This window comes from Sciurus vulgaris (genome assembly GCF_902686455.1).
Source record: "Sciurus vulgaris genome assembly, chromosome: 12".
In the NCBI taxonomy this organism is placed as follows: Eukaryota; Metazoa; Chordata; class Mammalia; order Rodentia; family Sciuridae; genus Sciurus; species Sciurus vulgaris.
The window spans coordinates 98,574,691-98,596,349 of NC_136473.1; the positions used below are offsets into that span (position 1 = coordinate 98,574,691).

The 21,659-nt window shown below is 38.4% G+C and overlaps 1 protein-coding gene across 1 annotated transcript; it reads left to right on the forward strand.

Annotated features, from left to right (window-relative positions):
* Positions 1-4,275: 4,275 nt before the first annotated feature.
* Positions 4,276-13,037, forward strand: ARPC5 (actin related protein 2/3 complex subunit 5). Its single transcript, XM_079107112.1, has 4 exons — positions 4,276-4,626; positions 6,859-6,931; positions 9,335-9,511; positions 11,505-13,037. The coding sequence occupies exons 1-4, from the start codon at positions 4,484-4,486 to the stop codon at positions 11,565-11,567; spliced, it is 456 nt and encodes a 151-aa protein (XP_078963238.1). The 5' UTR covers positions 4,276-4,483; the 3' UTR covers positions 11,568-13,037.
* Positions 13,038-21,659: the final 8,622 nt, after the last annotated feature.

A 21,659-nucleotide genomic window follows, 5' to 3' on the forward strand; every position in this document is an offset into this window, starting at 1 on the left:
TTTAGTGTAAAAATGTGGGAATGTTTCAGTGTAGAAAAATAGGTAATATAATTCATTACAGTTGCAAAATAAAAAATAAAAAATTATATGATTTTTGTCATTAGATTCCCCCCAAAACTGGAAAATGTCAGCAGTCATTCTTAAAGATAATAAAACAATAGTAAATATAACATCAACTGAGGAAATACTACAATTCCATTAAAAGTAGGAACAAAGTAGGGAAGCCTCTTATCACCCAGTTTTTCAACACTCTTCAATTCTAGTTAATGCAATAAGATAAGAAAAATAAATGACACAAAAATAGAAAATAAAATATAAATTACTGCTCTCTCCTCCCCCACAGTGGTACATGCCTATAATCCCAGTAATTGGCTGAGGCAGAAAGATCACAGAATCAAGACCAGCCTTGGCAACTTAGTGAGACCCTGTCTCAAACTAAAAATAAAAAGGGCTAGCAGGGCTGGGGATGTGGATCAGTGGTTGGAGCACTTGCTTTGCATGTGTGAGGCACTGGGTTCGATCCTCAGCACCACATAAAAATAAACAAATAAAGGTATTGTGTCCATCTTCAACTAAAAATATTAAAAAAAAAAAAGATGGGGACGTAGCTTTTAGATAGAGCACCAGGGTTCAATTTCCAGAACTATACACACACAAAAAAAATTAGTTATCTCAAATACTGTGATTGTATACTGTGAGAAGAGATGCCACCTTAAAACAACTGTTAGCGTTAAGATATCCCAGTGATGGAAAGGAATACTGGATATGTTTTAAAATCCATGGTTTCCCTTTATATCATAAGCAGTTAAAATATTAATTGGAATAAAGGTCTCATTCATGTGGCAATGTTTTTTTAAAAAAACAAGCTTTGTTCTTTCATTTGGCATTAAACTTTTTTCCTAAGACAAGAGTACAGATTTATAATTTTTTAGATCTTTGAAGTACTCATAAATACATAACGGTCTTAAATAGTTCACCCTACCTACTCTACCTCAATGTGTAATCCTAAAATTATGTAGTTAGAACTAGTCACAAAGAAAAAACTTGAAGTTTAGAAAGCTAATAGTTTCAACACAGCACTAGTTGATGAATATTAGCAGGAATATAGTTTATGGGTAACATACTAAAAATTTTTATATCGTAGTAACTGTGGAGCTAGAAACCGTGTTATTAAACTACATCATTAGCAGAACTGAAATTCACATACTTATAATACAAGTTTGACATATTTGATTAACAAAGTTCACTTCCATTTCAAATAATAAAAACGATAGTGCCATGTTGCAGGATTCAGTGCTGTGGCTTGTTTTTAAAGTATTTAGTGGTCAGTTTGGGGAAAAGAAGGACATAAGAGAGTATTTGGTTTAAAGTAATGATAAGAAAGACCTATCATAATAGTTTTATTAAAATCCCTTTTAACTAAAAAGATCTTTGATTCTGCCTTATCAGAGAAATAAGGAGTTACACAGACAACATTAACCTTGAGAAAATTCAGATTCAGTCCTGCTTTAATACTGAACCAAACCAGGTCATTTGCATAATCAATAATATATCTTAAAACCTCAAGGATCCTTTACATCAAGGAAAAATGTTCATTTAAAAAAATAAAATAAGGAGAATAAAATTACCTAAGATGAATTAAGCATCACTGTAAACATTTAAAATTTAGAATTTGCAAGGAAGTAGAATAATGTGTATTTTCTAATTAAGAGATAATTAAGAACAGGTTTCTTCACACACAAAATTTCCTTAAAGCTTTATAAAGATTTAACTGTTAGCTAATGAGGTTAGAGAAATGATTCATGTATCTCTTAAAAATACTCAATCTTTATTATTTCAAAATTAACTTGTCAGAGCATCAATTCATTGGATAGAAATGTGTTGAGTATCTGCTATGTTCTAGGCACTTTGATTACTGTGAAGCAATATAAAAAACACTGTCACATTTAACATTCAACATATAAAGCAAAATTATGAGCACTGAAGACAATTATACCCTTGAGCAACTAATTTTTAAAAATTCTTTTCACCATTCCATTAAGTTTATTTCTATCCCAAGATTCTCTCCATTTTAAAATAAGAGAACAACAACAAAATACCACCTAAATAAGGCACTACAAATAATAGAAGTGTAAGAGAAAGGATGTGTTAGCATTTAAACTCGCATTTGCACTCAACAGTGCATCTAATGTTCAATTTTCTCTTCAAAGAAAATCCTGATTTAAAAGAACAAAAAGTACAATCAGTTCAACATCTAAAAAAGTAAGCTGTACTAAAGTTAGTAAAATATAAAAACAAAAATATTAAAAGAGATCTTTATTCTAAGTTATGTAATGCCATCCACTGTGGTAATAATGACCTTACACTTGGCTATGTGAATTTTTAAGTAAATATTACCAACAGGTAGAATATATTCTTTTGCAGTCCCAAGACAGTTCTAGGAGAATTTTGACTCATAATGTGAATATTAATTTAAGGAAATGTCACTTTATTCACTTCTATTACTGGAATGATATATCTTCTGGAAGGGTGATTTACTTGGGTGTGGGGAAAAAATCTACATTGCTTCTTCACCCTCCCCCAAAAAAGGGTTCATTCTGTTCTTGAACAGCTTTATATACATACACACACAGAGAGACACGTATGTGTGTACATACACATGTACAACAAAGGCTTGATTTTTAGATCTCTCTTCCTCTTTTATCTAATTCCTTAATTTCAGTGTGACTATACTGTTTTTCACATTTTATTCAGTCATCAATCATGTATTGAGTACCTTCTGCATGCCTGGCTTTATGTCAAGTGGAAGGAAGATACAAAAGAAAAACGAGACAGTCTCTGCCATTCAGAATCTTGATATTTCTTTCATGGTCAAGATAAAAAGATATGTTATTAAGTAATTTATGAATTTAGTGCCAAAACCAAAGACACAGGCATCATGCATTTTACATTTATGTTGAATTTTAGAGGCTTGAAACACTTTTATGTATTTAGTCCTGAGCACAATCTCGTGAAGACACTTTATTAGCCCCATTTTAGTGATAGGACCTGAGATTCAGAATTTTAAGAACATGCCTCAATCATGCAAATTTTGAGTGGAAGAGTCAAGAAGACTCAAGCCAGGGTTTTCTAAGCCCAGTGATCTTTTAACACAGCATAGGAAATTGACCATGGGGTACTCAAATGGCAAACAGTCGGCCTTCCTCTAGAGGTGGAACCTGCACCTGAGCAGTGTCCAGCCGAATGTCCAAGTTAATATCATTCTGCAAATACCTGTACTACAGTGCGATACACAGAGCACAATTACCCTTTCCTTAATCTTAGTGCCTTTACCTCCTCAATAAGAGCTCTGCTCTCAGAAATGGGAATGTGGAATATAATCTAAAAATCAGGCCCACATAAATAGTAAATCACAAATATCAATCTAAAAAATCTAGTTTCTATTAATTCTTACAAATTTTGTTTTCCCTCAGCACTGGAAAGCATAACTCGCCTGCCCTTTTCTCATGTTCTTGCTCCAAATAACCACTTATTTTAAGATATTAATGCTCCTCCCTGCCTCGAATTCTACAAGTTCACCCCAGTTTTGCCACCCGTCCCCAACCCCTGCCCCAGACACCTTCTCCTCCCTCCCCATGGGTAAGATACCGAGTTCAGATCTGCAAGTCCGGTCGCTCTGCTGTCACACAGCTCTGAGAAATAAGATTTGACCTTTCGACTCCGTCCTTGGGGACCTCTTGCTGGCCGCGCAGCGTAGTTTCAACCTCGGGAAAGGGGCTCGGAGCTCAGGAATGCAGCCCCTGGCAGCGCGAGGTCCGAAGCCACGACTCCGAGGACTGGAACGATGCTGGGTGCCCGGGCGTGCATCACTCTGTCCCATACTCCTGCCAACTGCAGGGGACTAGTTCCTGCAGCCAGTCCATCCCACCCCACCGGCAAGTCCAGACCTCACGCAGGACCCCGAGGACAGGTCGAGGGCAGCGACGGCGGCGGCAGCAAAAGCCAAGGCCAACCGCCCCCGGTGTCCATCGCCCAAACCCTAAGGCCCCCAGGCTGGACCGCAGAAAAGCGTTTCTATGGGAACCTCCTGGGGTCACGTGACACGATCCGGCAACCAATCGCCTCTTACCTCCCCCGTGGCTCGCTTTCTGCCCGCCCGGCCGCCCCCGCCTCCTTCGCCCAGCCCCGCCCCTTTCCTGCAGGGAGTCCGCGCCTGCGCGGTGTCCTGCGCGCGCCCCCTCCCTCGCGCGCGCGCTCCCCGGGGAGGGCGGGGGCGGCGTGGGGGCTGGAGGAGAGCGCGAACCTAAGGAGGAAGAAGCTCGGCCAACGCGCAGGCCCAGAACCGCCCGGGCCGCGGCTGCGGGCTACGCCCCAGAACGGAAGAGGGAAGTGAATCCAGCGCCGGGCAGTGGGTTCCTGCCGGGCCGGGCGAGCTGAGCTGGAGGTAGCACCGAGGAGGCCTTGCCACGGGTCCGGCTCCGGGATGTCGAAGAACACGGTGTCGTCGGCCCGCTTCCGGAAGGTGGACGTGGACGAGTACGACGAGAACAAGTTCGTGGACGAGGAGGACGGGGGCGACGGGCAGGCCGGGCCCGACGAGGGCGAGGTGGACTCCTGCCTGCGGCAATATCCTTGCGTTCACCGACCCCGCCCGACCCCTGTCCCGCGGGGCGCCGGGGACCGGCCGGACGGCCCCCCGGGACGGGCGCCGAGAGCACCCGGCGGCCCGGCTCGGACCTGCCTCCGGGCTCCCGCGTGCGGAAGGGCAGGGGCTCCCCAGGAGCCCGGGTCCGCTCGTCCGCTTGCCCGGGCCCGATTCCTCAGGTGGCGCGGGCGAGCCGCCCCGGGACGGTGCTGCCGGCCGCGCCCTCGCGGCGCGGGAGGAGTGGGCCGGCCGGGGGCTGGGGTCCGCGCCCAAGTTTTCTCCCAGAACTCTCCTTACGGGGCCGCATCAGCTCCAGAATGTCCGGTGCGGCCGGGGGACGGGCGTCTTCCTTTGGTCATTCCGCTTTTCTGTTTTATGTGGTTTGGGTTTTGTAGCGTAGGGGTGGTTTGTTTCTAGCCCGGAGAGATGGAACGGTTCGCAAATTGAGGTCCTCTGTACTTAGCCCACGGGCTCGTTTACCCCCGTTTTTTAAGAGAAAGGGATCTGTCAAAATACAGGTGGCACAGGATTTGTTAACCAGGGGTGGGGAGTGAAGACAAAACACGAAAACTCCCAATAAGGAATCTTGGAGCCTTTTATCTGCTAAGAAAAGGACAATAGAGAAAAGACGGGGAATGCATTTGGAGAATCCCTGGAAATATTTAAAATAAACCCCAATGATCAAAATAGAAGATGAGTCATTTGTATAAAGCAGAATCATTTTTGTGATCCTGAAATTGTTTCCATTTTAGTTAAAATATGGCTGTCAGTTCCTGGTTCCTGGTTTTGCATATTTGAATATTCATAACCGCAAATCAGCATTTATATTAGAACATTAGATCATTTTTAGAACAATGTAAATGTTGCAAAAACCAAAGCTGTAGTTTTAGAAAAATCTCAATCACTAGATCTTTATACATTTCTAATTATCCTTGAGTGCGTTCTTTCCTTATCAGTGTCCTCTTAAATATAATGGAGTAGTATCTGAGCAAAAATGTTTATGACAACTGTTTCTTTTCATAAAGGCACCTAAATGTGGCATGAAACATTTATCAATATACCGCATAGGTTCTCCTTTGATTGTCACAGCTTTCACAATCATTTGTTACTATTTTGCACTATCTAAATACATGTTAACTTGTTTGGGTCTTTAAAAAACAACCCAATCTACAAAAGGTGTGCTTCTTTAGAAGTCATGCAGCCTTGAAATTAGAGCTTATAACCAATCATAGGGTTTTTTTTTTTTTTTTTAATTCATACCTGTTTCTGGAGAAGATAAGTGGTAAACCTTTATTCTTTCTTACAACATTCCTTATTAGGAAGGGATAAATGATGTTTTATGAAACTAACATATTTTAGGTAATTCATGGTATCCATATTAGTGGATCTTCTTTTTAAACAATTCATCCTAAAATACAAAGGTATTGTATCTTCTTACCCTTGTTATTACAGGAAGAGACAGCCCTGGTCTGGTACTACAGATGGAGGAACAAGTGAACTCTCTGTGGTTTTCCTTTTAGGGAAATGACTGTACATTCTGACAGTCTGATTGGCTTTCCTGTTTCTCATGCTTGCTAACTCACTGGTGCTTTCAGAGACACTAAGTCTAATAGGTATGGTCTAACAGAGTTTGAATAACCTTTCTGAAGTATGAAAGAACGTATAAGACAAAAAAAAGTAAACTGCCACCTAAGGGTCATATGAGTTATTACATTTTCTGTAATACCTTTTGGTTAGTATTGAGAAACTGCTATTATATATATCATTCAGCTTGCTAGCACAATAATGCCAGCACTTTCTAACAACATTTCAGTAAATATAGAATATAGTTTTAGTATAGACTTTAATCTTTATATTTTTCCAGCTAAAATCACATAAGATATATTTTTGGTTCATTTGGGAGCCTAATAATTCCAATGTATATTTTAGGGTTTTTAAAACCAATCTAGATAATGTTTTTATATGTGTTTCACTGGAAGTTGAAAGATTATTAGTCTTTGATAGTTTTTTTTAATTCTTATATTCTCTTATTTCAAAAATTTGCCTTTGATTGACATTGGAAACCAACACATTGAATTTCCAAAATTGAATATAGTGACAATAATAATTTTTCTTCTTATGCATAAAGTCAAGTCTTGAAAACCAAGGATTCCAGGTGTTATAATGCTTTACCAGGGGCTGCCCTTTGCTGTTACCACCTTAACCTCCATCACAGGAAACATGACAGCTGCTCTCCAGGCAGCTCTGAAAAATCCCCCTATCAACACCAAGAGTCAGGCGGTGAAGGTGAGTGAGTCACAGACTGAACATAGTGATCTCTGCTAATATCTTATTCTTACAAAAGTGCTCTGAAGTCTCACAAAGTCAGCAAATATTTTAACTAAATACTGTCTCTGACATAGAATAGCTTAGAGTGTACTTTGATAGGTAAACATTTCATGTAAAAAAAAAAGAGTGCTGTAACATGAAATGAGTTATAATAATGCTACATAGTAGACATGGTAAATTCAAATGATAGTTTTCTCATTTCTGTGTGTGTTTAAGAAGGAGAGCAGTCAGGCTGAATTTAATGAAAAGCTTAACAAGTAAGTTAAATTTTTATCAAAATACACAGATTCTACTTGCTTTTTTGAAGCTCTTTAATCATACAAAAATTAAATATTTATTATAAAAAATTCAGATATATGTCTTAAGAGATAAAAAGTTGATCATAATATTGCTACCCAGAGGTAGCATTTATTCCTTTTTGATATTGCTATATGCTTATGGAGTTTACAAGTGTCTTTGTTTTCATAAAAATAGAATTTTATAACCTGCTTTTCATCTGAATAGCAATGTCCATGAACTTTTTTTCCTTAACGGTTAAGTTTATCTCGATAGCATTCTTAATACCTGTACGCCAGTATGCCACAGTTTAGATATAACTAACCTTTTGTCACTGTTTTTGTTTTTCTTACTGTATGTATGACGGAAATGAATAAGTTGGGATGGATTTTAATTATTTCCTTTTAAAAGACTCCTAGAAGTGAACCACGGGATCAAGGAATGCACATTTTTTAAACCTTTTGGTACATAAGATATTGCCAAATGGCCCTTCAGAAAAATTGTGCAACTTACGTTCCCTGCAGCAGTCATTCACTAATTCTTCATGACCTGTTTCCTTATTATTTAAAATGAAGGGGCTGAGCTTGTAGCTCAGTGGTAGGGCACTTGCCTGGCATGTGTGAGGCACTGGGTTTGCTTCTCAGCACTGCATGTAAATAAAATAAAGGTCCATTGCCAACTAAAAATATATTTTAAAAAGAATACAATTTTAAAAATAAAATGAAGCATAAGTAAATCAAATTCTATGCATGTATGGTTTCGTCAGAATGAACCCAACTATTATATGTAACTAATGCACTAATAAAAGAAAAAATAGTTATTAAAATAATACAAAAGAACATATTTCCCATTACAAATAAATATATATAATAGAATCTAAAACATCATCCCACTGTCAGTGGCTATTTATATGTTGCAGAACCTCAAAATTCTCCTTAATTGAATAGTAGTATGTAATAACTTAGATAAATGCATGATAATTGTTATCCAGGCAACATAGTATTTTATAAAGGGAAATTTTTCTTCGCTTTTTAAAAGTTATTAGGAACATCATTGAAATTTCAGTTTTACCACCTTCTGCTTTCATGTGGGTGGTTTTTATCACAGCTTGTGGGTGGGAGGTTATAACTCTGGGTGCAGATATTTTTCTAAATCAGGTCATTTAAACTGAAGATAGCAATAGGTGGTAGAAACATTCTGTAAAATCCTGGCTAGTAGGGATGTCAAAGACAGCACATTGTGTTGAATAAGAAGAAACAAAGGATTGAAAGGGTCAATTAAGTGTTCCCTTTGCTTTGCTGAATTGGTAAAAAAAAAAAAAAAAACTTTGCTCTTAAAGCAGCTTTTACCAGAAGAAAAAGGATCGTTAGGAAGAACATCACTGTATCTCATATCTATAGATACAAAACTTAAAATAAGTTTTCTTAATATTTTAAAATAAAATTTTTAAGAAAAAATATTTCTGAAGCATAGTTCAAAGAACTGCAAATCAATTTCCTTGTTTTAATAGGATTTTTGAGACTAAGAAGTGAAACTTAAATATTTTTAAGTATTAAATTACCACACCAGTCTATTAGTGAATCCTCTTAGCTCTGTCTCCAATCATGTCAGGAATCTGTCCACTTCTCACCACCTTTAGTGCCACGCTAACCTGTATTACTGCAGCCACTCCCTAATTGGGCTCACTGCTTCTGCCTTGCCCTCTGCACCCACAGCTTATTCTCAACAAAGACAACAAAATGATCCTGTTAATGTGATCAGATGATAGTAATGCTCCTAAAACCCTCCAGTGTCTTAGAGTAAAAGCCAAAGTCCTTACAATGGCCTGGAGGCCTTCGATGATCTGCCTTCCAATAACCTGTCTTCCTGTCCTACTGCTCTCTGACCGCTCTGCGCTAAGCATACGGAGTCCTTTGAACACTCTGAACCCACACCACAGCACTTGTTCCTTCTCATTCTGTAATACGTTCCATATTCTAAAGGTTTCCTCTTTCAGATCTTTATTCAATGTCACCTCAGGGTAACATTTCTAAAATTGTAGCCCCTCACATATATCTGAATGTTTTGTTATCTCTAATCCCCCAGGATCGGGCAGGCAGCATTGTCTTGAAGGTGCTCATCTCTTTTAAAGCTAATGATATTGAAAAGGCCGTTCAATCTCTGGACAAGAATGGTGTGGATCTCCTAATGAAGTATATTTATAAGGGCTTTGAGAGCCCATCTGACAATAGCAGTGCTATGTTACTACAATGGCATGAAAAGGTAAGTTATAAGTTATAAAACTTTATAAAGGTTTAAGTTATAAGTTATAAAACTGTATACCTGTTTCCTCTCTCACCTTAATAACTACATTGGCTTGTCTGGACACCTACATTATTACAAATAAAATATATGAAAATGAGAAGTTCAGGTATGTGCTTACTAGTGTTGCTCTTTTAAGAGATTCTGATGTATAACACATTTATTCACATATACTTAGTGCATATATTATGACTCATTAAACCTTGTCCTGAACTTTTAATTAAATGAAAACTTTACAAAGGAAAGTAAAAGCCACGAATTATTTTATAGTGATCAAAGAAGGAAACAACCTAAGATGAACAGATAAAATGTGGTACATACCTACAGTGCAGTGTTATTCAGCCACAAACAGGAATGATCTTCTGATACAAGCTACTACATGGATCAACCTGGGAAACTACTAAGTGAAATAAGCCAGACACACCAAAATATATATTTTACAAACTGGAATAGGCAAATTTAAAGGAACTGACAGTCATTAGAGCTTATCAGAGACTAGAGAAAGAGGGGAATACAGAGTTATGGTTCATGGCGATGGCTGCCAAACATGAATATAATTAACACCACCGAATTTTTGTAAAAATGACAAATGGCAAATTTTGTTGCGGATTTTGCCACAATATTTTTTTGCCACAATATTTTTCCTTGTTTTCTAAGAAAACAAGGAAAATCAGGAATTTTTAAATCCCTTTTTCTATTTTCATGTATTTTGTTGAGAACTTAGTATATTCTAGATATTCTTCCAAGGATTTTTCGTATTAACTCATTGGATCCTCATAAAAATACTAGGAGGAAAAACTTTCTATTCCTTTTTTGTAGATGAGGAAACTGGAGTTAAGTCTTCATTTCTTCTTAACATGAGTCACTAGTCTTTGCCAATATTATCTCCTAAATACTTCTCAGATCCATCCACTCAAATGCATCTCTCATCTACCTCTCAGTTCACAGCATCTCTCCAGTCTGTTGCTATAGCTTCTTAACTGGCTTCCCAGCTGCCAGTTTGCCTCCCTCAAATCTGTTCTCCACCCAACCACCGGAATAATCTCTTTAAAACCCAAACGTGCCTTTGTCGGTCACCAGAAGATTAAAGACCAAGTTTCCAAGTCCAACCTCTGCTATGTCGTTCTTCCCGTAGGCTGCAGCAGTGCCAGCCTTTTCCCTTTTCACACCTCCAGTCTCTCACCTCCTCATCCATTTAGCATGTTGGTTTTCTCCAGGAAGACATACCTAAAACATTCCTTGGTGCTGTCAGGCTGGGCATATGCCTTTTGTTTTTTGTAGCACTCTTGTCATTACTCTTGCCATTTCATACATGATATTAAAATGTTCTGTTTATCAGACTTTCTTCCCAGCAGACCAGAAGATGCTAGATTTATTCACTTTTGCATCCCCAGCATCTGGCACAGTACTTGATACACAGTGGTATACAGCAAGTATTTTTTCAAGTAACCAGAGCTTCCAGTTCCTAATACTAAGTCTGGCTTTCAAATTTTCAATTTACAGTCAAAGTTCCTAAGTTTTTAGCTATTAAATAATATCTTCTGACAAACTAATCTAAATGGAAGTTGAAATGGTTGATCTCAATTTGATTTTCTTCCTGTCATGAGAAAGAGAAGCAGAATGTCCTCAATTTATATTTGAGCACCTGTTTTAGGCAAGAACATTATGCTGCATATTTTCAAAACATAATTTAGAAATGTACTAGAATGTAAACTAAATCTGACTAGAACAGAAGCTAGAGAGGGCAGGGATATTGAAAGTTTTACTTATTATTATATCTTTAATGCCTAAGGCAGTGTCTGGTGCATAATGGTGCTCAAGAAATACTTACTAAATTAATGAATTCACAGTCTGTTGCTGTACCCATTCCTTCTTGAAGAAAAAAAAAAGTGTTATTTAATATGAGACATGACCCTTCAACATTCTGTGAACATTTATATTTGATTTGTTATAGGCACTTGCTGCTGGAGGAGTAGGATCCATTGTTCGTGTCTTGACTGCAAGGAAAACGGTGTAGCCCAGCAGGAACTGGTTCCACCGTGGGAGTGGGAATTGCTGGTACAAAGACCAAAACAACCAAATGCCACCGCTGCCCTGTGGGTAGCATCTGTTTCTCTCAGCTTTGCCTTCTTGCTTCCTTTTTCATATCTATAAAGAAGAGAATTACGTACCAGATTTCCTTTCATGAAAATTGGGATAATGTGGAGGAAATTTGGTTTCAGCAGGATTGTTTCATCTTCTCATAATCATTTCAATGATGTGTATACCAGTCTGTGTATAGTATCATGTATGTTCAGGTTTAATTGTGCAATCTTAAACTCCCATCAGCTGATTTCTGTGCTCTTTTATATTATTTTTGACTAATACTGAGAGATCTGATCAGAATTTGAGGCCAGTTTCCTAACTCATTGCTAGTCAGGAAGTGATCTTTATTTTTTTTAAAAATTAATAAATATATACATATATTTACATATATGTATATATTTATTTATTTGAGAAACTGGCAGCTATTAATTGCAAAACTGGACCATACTTCTCTTATTTAAGCAAAAGTGGTGAGTGAAAACCACTACTAATTTCCACTTTTATTTCTGCTTGCCTTCAGATTATGCTGTTTTACGAATGCTACTTCCTTTCAACATTCAATTATCATGGCCTCTTGATTTCTTTGTGGTCACCCAGGGTCCAGAACAAGGAATCTTGTTCTATACAGGTGTATCTGTAAAATATCAGAGCCTATTTGGCATGATATTAAAACTTTTGTTTCAATAATATGGCTCCCTTTAGGGAAACTACTCCAAATCAGAAAGGATGTAGAAACTATGATATAGTTCAAACTCTGGGCAGCCTCTGAATGAAATACTATTTCTTTAGAAAAATAGTAGCTGCCTTAGACATTATGATGATGTATATGAATATTTAATATACCATTCAGTATGCCCTATAAATGTCCTCAGTGTTCTTCAGGGTAATTGGGATCTCAAAAGATTTGGTTCAGATCCAAACAAATAACATATTCTGTGTTCAGCTCAGTGTTTTTTAAAAAAAAGAAAATGCCACACAGCAAAAAATTGTTTACTTTGTTGGACAAACCAAATCGGTTCTCAAAAAGTGACCGGTGCTTATAAAAAGCTATTATTACAGAGTAGCTCCAAAAAAAAAAAACCACACCCAAAAACATATGACCAAGAGGGAAATTAGCCTGTGTTTAGTATTTACATTGGCTACCAGTTTCATAATCACTGACTTATGTGAAAACTGGTGCAGAAATTCTTTAAACTCTGCCGTTTTTGATACCTGCTCTGTTTTTTGTTTTGTTTTGTAAAAATGATAAACTTCAGAAAATAAAATGTCAGTGTTGAATAATTTATTATTTTTAATTTAATGCTCATGAATGTGTGGTTAAGTAAGAGGAAAGGTTTTCTGGTACTCCCATGTATTGTATTCTTGAAAAGAACCAATTTGGTAGTGTTTATAAAATTAACTTTATACAAATACAAGGTAATAGAGAAGAGAAGTGAGTAGTTAGTGGGGGCAGAGCACTGCTGAAGCCTTCGGAGTGAGTCCATAGCCCTCTGGACACCCAGAGAACACTGGGAGCATCACTGCCCAGAGGCCCAGGCCCGAGTGTGCAAGCTCACCTAGCAGCTCCAGCCATTCACTCCCAGCATCTAAACTCCTCCTCACACCTCAAACCTATCTCACGTATATGTCTACTTAGAGCAACTTCAGTTTGTTTTCATCTGTACCTAACTAAATCCCTATTTAAAGCTACCAGGCAATTCAGAGGGCTATGAGTTAAGAGAAACCAAGCAATAGTAGTAGTCAAGTAGGTATAACATGACCATTTTAAAATGAAAACAAAAGTGATACTTTTTCATAGAATCCTTAACATCACTTTTGAGACTGAAGATTTGGGGAAAATTCTGGAGTTCCATATTCTATATTTATAACAATAGGTGTGTTTAAAATCTGCCAGCCTGTCAGCTTTACTCAGGGAAGATAGTAAAAATATAACGAGCAATACCGCATAGGGACTAAACCAGTAACTAGTAGTTGGAAACAATTGACTCAGCTGATGCACCTGGCTAATGTCAGTGCAGGTTGTAGTAGCCATGATGATGCCACAGCTTGTGAAGAGTTTAGATTAGTTGTGGGGAAAAAATATAAATGCCAACAAGTACTTTTACTCAAAAGTGGTTCTTTACCTTAGTAAGTTTATTGTTTTGCTTTTGCCGTTTTTTGAAAAGTTAAAAAATAAGCAAGCAACCCTTTTTTGGTTGTTAGGTAACAGTCACATGAGCTAATAAGTATGATAGCTTAAGGAAATCCATTAATACAGAAGTGAAACCAATGTGTAGATTGGTACAAATTAACCAATTTTTTAAGCATTTACTGTTATCACTAGGGTTATAAAGGACATAGCAGAGGAGTAAGCTCTGGGTCTTTCTCACAAGTTGCTTTCAGTCTAATTGGGAAGTAAGATGTAGGTATTGTTATGGTTTGAATCTAGAATGTCCCCCTCAAAGGCTCATACACTTAAAGACTTGGTCCCCAATGCAATAGTGTCCAGAGGTGGGCCTTTGGGGAGGTTTTTGGATCATGGGAACTTTAGCCTCAGAGTGAATTGATCCATTTGACATCTTGGTGACTTGAACGGATTACTAGGAAATGAGACCCAATTGGCCAGGCCCTGGAGGGGTTTATCTTGTCCCGGCCTCCCCTTCCCTCCTGTCCTGTCAGGAGCTGATGAGCTTTTCTCTGCCACACCCTTCCACCATGATGTTTGTTCTACCTCGGGCTCTGAACCATAGAGCTGAACCAACCATGGTCTTCATGAAACTTCTGAAACCATGAGCCAAAATCTTCTCTCCTTTATGTTATTATTGTCAGGTATTTTGGTCACGGTGATGAAAAGCTAATTAATGTCCTGTAGTTTAACATTTGACTGTAAATGTAGTTAGTGTGGGGAGAACAGTGAGATCAGGGTGGACCATAGTGCAGTGAGACAGCTCAATCTGAACTAGGCCTTGCAGGAGCAAAAAAGAAAGTCCAAGTGACATAAACAGAAAGTTGAAGTGGATTTCGTTGACATTATTCTTGTGGTTTTAATGTTTTTAACATAGAGTAAAATTCTAGATAGTATGAGTCCTTTGTGCACATGTGCGCACATGCACGCGCGCGCGCGCGTGCGTGTGTGTGTGTGTGTGTGTGTGTGTGTGTGTGTGTGTGTATAATCTGCCTGAAGATCAGATGGTTTGTAGGTGCCAGAGCCAAGTTTCCAGCTCAAACCTGCCTGACTCCCAGGTTCTGCCAAGCTTCTTTCTTCAGCCTGCTGCTTGGGGAATGGAAGTGCTTCTTGGACAGAATACTTGGGTTTTCTCGAGGAGCAGCACACCTCAGTACTTGGGAAATACTGCCAAGAGGTAAAATCAGCTTGGGAGCCCTTCATAGAGACAAAAGTTTACATACGGAGAAGTCAAAGATTTGGAGAGGCGCTACCAAAGCAGGCGTGTTCCGCAGCACCAGCACATAGCTATTCTTTCACCTCTTTTCATTTGTTTAAAGAGAAAGAACCCACTCTAGCACTGAGCTACATCCCCAGCCCTTTTTTATTTTATTTTGAGACAATGTCTCACTAAGTTGCCAAAGCTGGCCTTGAACTTGTGAACCTTCTGCCTTAGCCTTCCAAGTTCCTAGGATTACAGGTTTATGCCCCTGTGCCCTCCTGGAGATTCTTAATCTGTTTAAAACATTAGGCAGAATTAAGTCACAAGAGAAAATCATAACTGCTTTAAGAAACCCAAACTTTCAGTCCCTTTTTTCTAGGAATATTAACCTCTAACCTAATTTTTAATAGATCCCCTGCATTGTTTTCAGAGACAACATATTTTAAGTAATAAACTGCTTTATATTTTTAGTTGTCAAAGGATCTTTTAATTTATTTATTTTTATGTGGTGCTGAGTATCAAACTCAGGGCCTCCCACATGCCAGGCAAATGCTCTACCACTGAGTCACAACTCCCGCCCCATTAACTGCTATTTAATTTTGTTATAATTACATTAGCAAGAATCAGAGCTATAATGTCATGTAATTATCCAGGCTCAAAAGATTATTGGTCATGATTGAAATTTAGATGCTTGGTTGAAATCCTAAGAATCAGTTTGGCCCACCTCGTTTTAATAAACTGGTCTGGGGCTCCATTGGGGAGGTTTTGTTCTCCAAATGGGAAGTTTTCTTCCTGAAGTGATTCCCTTCTGGAATGCCCTCACATTCTAATTTCAAATCAATTGACAATTAGAGGTTTTGCATGGGGAAATCCCATGAAATCCCAAGAAATGGAAGATCTCTGAGATAACTCTGGACTCAAGGAAAACAGGGTCCAAATTGTAGACCTGCATGGATGTGAGACCAAGGTACCATTCGCCAGCACCAAACAGCAAACGTTTACATCCTTTGTGTTCGACTCCATTGCCTGGTGCCTTCGGCAGAGTTTTTATGGGGTCCAACAAGTTCAAACTGGCTCTTGTCTGTCTCTACCCTTTCTACTTATTTTCAGTTGCCTCATCTTTCTTTCCCTAATTCTTCTCTATTTTCCTTTTCTCTCTCTCCAGCCCATGCATCTGTGGCACCTTCCCTCTCTTCTCTACTTCCCCAGTCTCTTTTTACTAATTAGTTTGTGCTGAAGCCTAGACACTCAGAGCCATTTTAGTAATTAGATGTGGTTGTTCAAGCAGGGTAGTGTAAGTGATGCCCTCCCACAATTCTCCAGCTGGTGTCGAAATTGCTTATTTCTAAACTGTAAATTTTCATAGACTGCCTTGGCCGGCAGTTGAACAGACAGCCTAAAATCCAAAATACACCAATTTTTAAATAAACTGGTATTTAAAATGAATCAGTGGATATTGGCCTTGAAGCCTCCTTTTTAATAGATTCCTTGTTTCCTATGGTTTCAGAGACAATATATTTTAACAAACTGCTATTTCAATTAATTTTGTTATAAATCCATTTAGCAAGTACCAGAGCTATGATCTCACGCCATTAGCCATGCTAAAGAGATTACTGGTGGTAACTAAAATTGATTAGATTTACACATAACTTCACCCTACAGGCAAAATGCTAGGTAGCACCACAATGATCAGGGATGGGAAGATAGGCCCAATTTAAAAATACCCAAGGGTCTCTGAACATTTCAGAAAGGGGTGCTCTAAAGGCCCCTCTGTCCATGTTCCTACCATCGGTCTCCTTCACCCCACTCCAGTCCAACATCCCTGACAATACAGAAAACCGCCAAAGCCTCCTGCGGACTACAGTGCAGTGCCTCATGATAGTCAAGAAAGAGGCCACCCAGGGGCCCCACAGAGGTCCAGCAGAACCTCTTCCCCTAGGTGGTGCTGCTTCACCACATTAATGATCCAACCACACGCCACAGGGGACGCAGCTTTTGCTTTGACATTTCTGTTTTCCTTTCATTTATGATCCTTGGATAATAAATACAAGTTATCTTTGCTTACATCTCTTGTCTCTGAAACAAGTTCCCTCGAGTCCATATAGCAATGAAACATCAAGTAGCACATGACTTACCTGAATTCCATTTAGCCTAGCATTTAGATCTTGCTCTGTAGGGCACAGCCTCCTGATCTTTCTACCAGACTCTAGCCCCGCTCAAGTAACTATGTCTTACCCTGATATCCAGTCAATATCTACTGGTTGCAAACTACTGATTTTGAGCCAAGCCACCGAATACATCCCCAAGTCATTTATGCAGGGCTCCAGGTACCCAGAGTACAACATACTAGAAGAACAAACTGAGAACTGTTCAAAGTAAAATAATCCTCATTGGGTTCAAGTACTCTGTACCCAACCAAGTTCACAAATTCATTCAATTCACTTCAATGCAGTTTTGGCAGTTTGTCAGAATTAGGTGGACATCAGAGCCATTGTGGGTAGCATGAATAGCCCTTGTAGTGTTTAGCTCTGTCAGAAATCATCAGATAAAGGGACCAAGGGACAAAATTCCAGCTTACATCTGGCTGATGGTAACTCCGGAAATTTATACAATACAGCATTTATTATTCTGTGACTTCACCTTCTGAGGTGTGTCCCATCTCTGTAAAGATAAAAATCATTAAATAATATCCATGAACTTTTATCAACTTTCTTGACTATACTTGGATTTTTCTAATCACGTCAGCCCTTAGGATAATGAACACCATAAGTGGACGATGCCATTGAATAACATTAGGCTTCTTTTTGTTTATCCCAAAGTCGAATCAATATTCCAGAAGCAACTTTTTCTTCAATTTGATGACTGAGTTAAAATTCAATATCTTCATTGACCAATGGTCTTATAATTTTAATTTTTATTTGCTTATTTTCAAGTAATTTGTTTATATGGTTCAACACTCAAAAGGTAAAAGGTATACTGTGGTAATTATCCTTTCCACCCTAATTGCCTTTTGGCAATCAACTAATATTACTAAATTCTTGGGCAACCTTCCAGATATCATATATGCCCTGACAAGTAAATACCTATATATTTCCACCCTTCAGTTACATAAATTCTAACATACTATACGTAGTGTTCTGTCTCTTGCATTTTTCATTTAATATATATTTTGTTAATTCCCTATCACTATATAAAGGATTTCTTTATTCCTTTTTTCAATTACCTATTATTCTACTAAATAATAAAATGTACCTATCCATTTACCTATTTCTCTATTGATTTGAGTGGTTTCTGATCTTTTGCAATTATTATGATTCTACAGTGAATAGCATTATAAACTAGTCATTTTTTCTGTGTTCAAGCCTATTTGTAGAAAAATCCTAAAAGTGAAATTTCAGATCAAAGAGTATATGCATTAATATTCTGAGAAAGATTGCTAAAATTGCCTTCCTTAGAAGTCATATCAATGACATTTTCTCTAGCAATGTAGGAGAATGCTTATTTCCACCCCATTACCTATCCTGTGTATCATCATTTTTATCTCTGCTAACCTGATGAGTTTTTTGTATCATGTATTTGTATTTCTACTGGTGTAAGAGAGTTTGAGCATCCTTTCATACACTTACAAAACCTGTTGTGTTTTATTTTCTCTATTTCCGTATTTTCTTTGCCCATGTGCTGGTCTTTTCCTTATTGATTTGTAGGATCTCTTTTTATCATAGAGAAATAAGCCATTTGTTTGTGATAGAAATGTTGAATACTTTCTCAGTTTGTGTTTTGACTTTATGATGGTTTTTAGTAAAAGAAATACGTGTTTATTTTTACCTAATTCATGTAGAATTTAGGGTTTGAGTCTTAGTGCGAAAGGTTTTCTCAGTTCCAAAATTAAAATTGCTGTTCCAAATTTAAGAATCCAAATAGTTTGTCCTCGAATTAAGTCCCATGTAGCACCTAAATAATTAGTTTGTCTGCCTGGCTTAGGATTTGAGGGTGTTTTCCTTAAGAAATACAGCTAAAGCCACCCAAAGTATTTCACATGTGAAAGTGCACTTCCAGTGCTTTCAATCAAATGTTTACATGAGGGACCACTTTCAGTATTTAAGATACGCGCTCTATCTTGCAGGAGGTAGATCCTAGAAAAGAGGTACATAGGCAACAACTAGAATTCATTAAGCATAATAGAGAAAAGACTAAGGTCATGTGGAGTAACAGAATTCGAGAGGTTACTTCTCTCTGAATGTTAGGTTACAGCTGGAAAGTATAACCATTTCTCTGGGTCTGAAAGGCTACATGAGAGTTTGTCAAATAGAGCAGAAAGGGAATACCAAGAAGAGGGAACATTATACGAAATCACACGATGGGTCAGAATCCTGTTCATTATTAAGCTAATTCATTAACAGTATGGTACTGTTTGAAGGCTGGTTCCAAATTTTCTTGATCCTCAGATCAAAAAGCAAAAGATTTCCTTAACTTGGATGTAATACCAGTGTTTATTCTAACCAGAGGGAGAACATCTGCCACCGAGATGCAGCCACTTAAGAATGACATGTTACAGCTGTTGTTGGGACAGGAAGTATGGAGGCAAAGTATCTGCTGGATAGCGACTCTCAGGAGTGCTGTGCTGAGTAGAACCTGTGGGACCATGATCGTCAGTGATGTCTGCTAAGGGTTTTAGGAGGGTAGGATCACACACGCGTGATCCTCCTGACCTAAATTATATTTAATACCTAAGTATTTGGCCTTGACTTTTAACTTACAACCCCCTCCCCAACCAGAACTGCCTCATGGCACAACTCCCAGGGATGTCATTCATGCCACGCAGTTGTGCTTTCTATGGTGCCCTCGTATGGAATCACACATACAGATGGCGCTCCCCAAAACTGTACGTGATATTGTCAAAAACTCTGCCTTTTACATGGGAAATACTGAAAACTCATATTCGCATTTCTCTGAAGGTCTGTCCATTCTGTTTTTTTCACCAACCAGCCTCTCTTTTTTACCTGTCACATAGCAAAACAGATCCACCAGCAGCCCTTAGGTGTTCCACTTTGAAGTTCAGGCACCCAAACTGACTTCTCTTTCCATTCCACTTCCAAAGTCCCAGGGAAAGATTCTAATTGGTCCAACTTGAGTCTAGAACCAATGTCTGGGCCAATCAACTGTAAGAAGCAGGCTGGATTGTGCTTTATTAATATAGTGACTTTTAACTAGGTAGACGGGGTATCAGGAATAAAAATTCTCAAAACAGGATTTTTATTATGCAAAACAATAAATATGCATTTCTATATTGGTTCTTCTAGGGCAGTGTCTATGTATTATTTATCTTTGGTCACTTTATAAAACCTTGCACATAACTAGAGCCACTCTTGTATTCACTGATCAGACAACTTTTGGTGAGTGAACAAATAAATACAGGTGTTATTGCCCTTTTGAATGAGGTTAACTTGGAGAAGTATATTACTTGGAGAAATATATATGTTATGGGGACCAAGAATCTGGCATTTAACAAGACTTTTACCACTGCAGGAAAGATTCCAAGGGGAGTCTCATAAGACATGTGGTATAATAAAACAAGTTATTACTTTGGAACAAACAGATTCTGCAAGCTGTATGGCCTCTGTCAAGTCATTTAGCCTTTCTGTAAAATGAATTTAATATCATCTACAACTTGAAGTTGTTAGAAGGCATAAATTAATAAGGAGTGTCAGGCTCCTGGCACACTTATTAGGTTTTTGAGAAATGTTAGTTATATATCTTTTATGTATTAATTGATTGATCTGGGTCTTAGCTGGAGTTAGTTCTCAGTTTTCTATCTTGTTTGTCTTCATGTTACTGTGACCCTACCATTATTGATTTTATAGAAGATAGACTCCAGGAGGCCAGGTCTATGTAGCTTACTCTTTTTAAAGAATCCCAGCAGAAGCCTGATAATGTAAACAGGCTGCTTGATAACAAAATCTGAATTTCTGAAATGATTTCCTAACTGGTCTCCTCAGATGCCCTCCAATTTGCTCTCTAATGGTGAGATTTTTTAAATCAAAGATTTTAAAATCAAAATCATACTCTAAATTTCTCAAAGACATCCCATTTATATGATCACTTGATTATGTCACTATTAGATGGTCCACTGCATGAAAACAGGCACTGTAGCTTTGCTCACTGCAGCCTGTCCCCCTATCTAGCATCCAGCACAAGTTGTTTATCTGTCACTAGACAAGGTAACCACATCTAGTTACCCAATACATAGCAGATTTGCAGAAAATATTTCATGAGAAAATGAACCTTAAACAATAAAAATGACCAAGAGTGTATGTACCTATTGCCACATAACAAATTTCTCCAAAACCCCTGACCAGGGATGGTTGGAACTGAAGACTTCAAAATAGAAACCCTATAACCCCATCAGCTCAGGAGGCTGACCCTGGAGGATCGCAAGTTCAAAACCAGCCTCAGCAAAAGGAAGGCACTAAGGAACTCAGTGAGACCCTGTCTCTAAATAAAATGGGGATTGACTCAGTGTTCAAGTGCCCCTGAGTTCAATTCCCGCACCCCCGCCAAAAGAAAAAAGAAAAAAAATACAGAACAAAACAGAAACCCCTCTAAACAGTTGGCACCCAAAGACAGACCCTATCATGGGCAAATATGGGCCATATTTGTCC

What these genes read in the sequence shown, in the direction of transcription:
- ARPC5 (XM_079107112.1), top strand. Translation starts at nt 4,484, where the DNA reads ATGTCGAAGAACACGGTGTCGTCGGCCCGCTTCCGGAAGGTGGACGTG. An exon ending in GTGGACTCCTGCCTGCGGCA is followed by an intron (nt 4,627 to 6,858) that starts ATATCCTTGCGT and finishes AACCTCCATCAC; the next exon opens with AGGAAACATGACAGCTGCTC. An exon ending in CCAAGAGTCAGGCGGTGAAG is followed by an intron (nt 6,932 to 9,334) that starts GTGAGTGAGTCA and finishes CTAATCCCCCAG; the next exon opens with GATCGGGCAGGCAGCATTGT.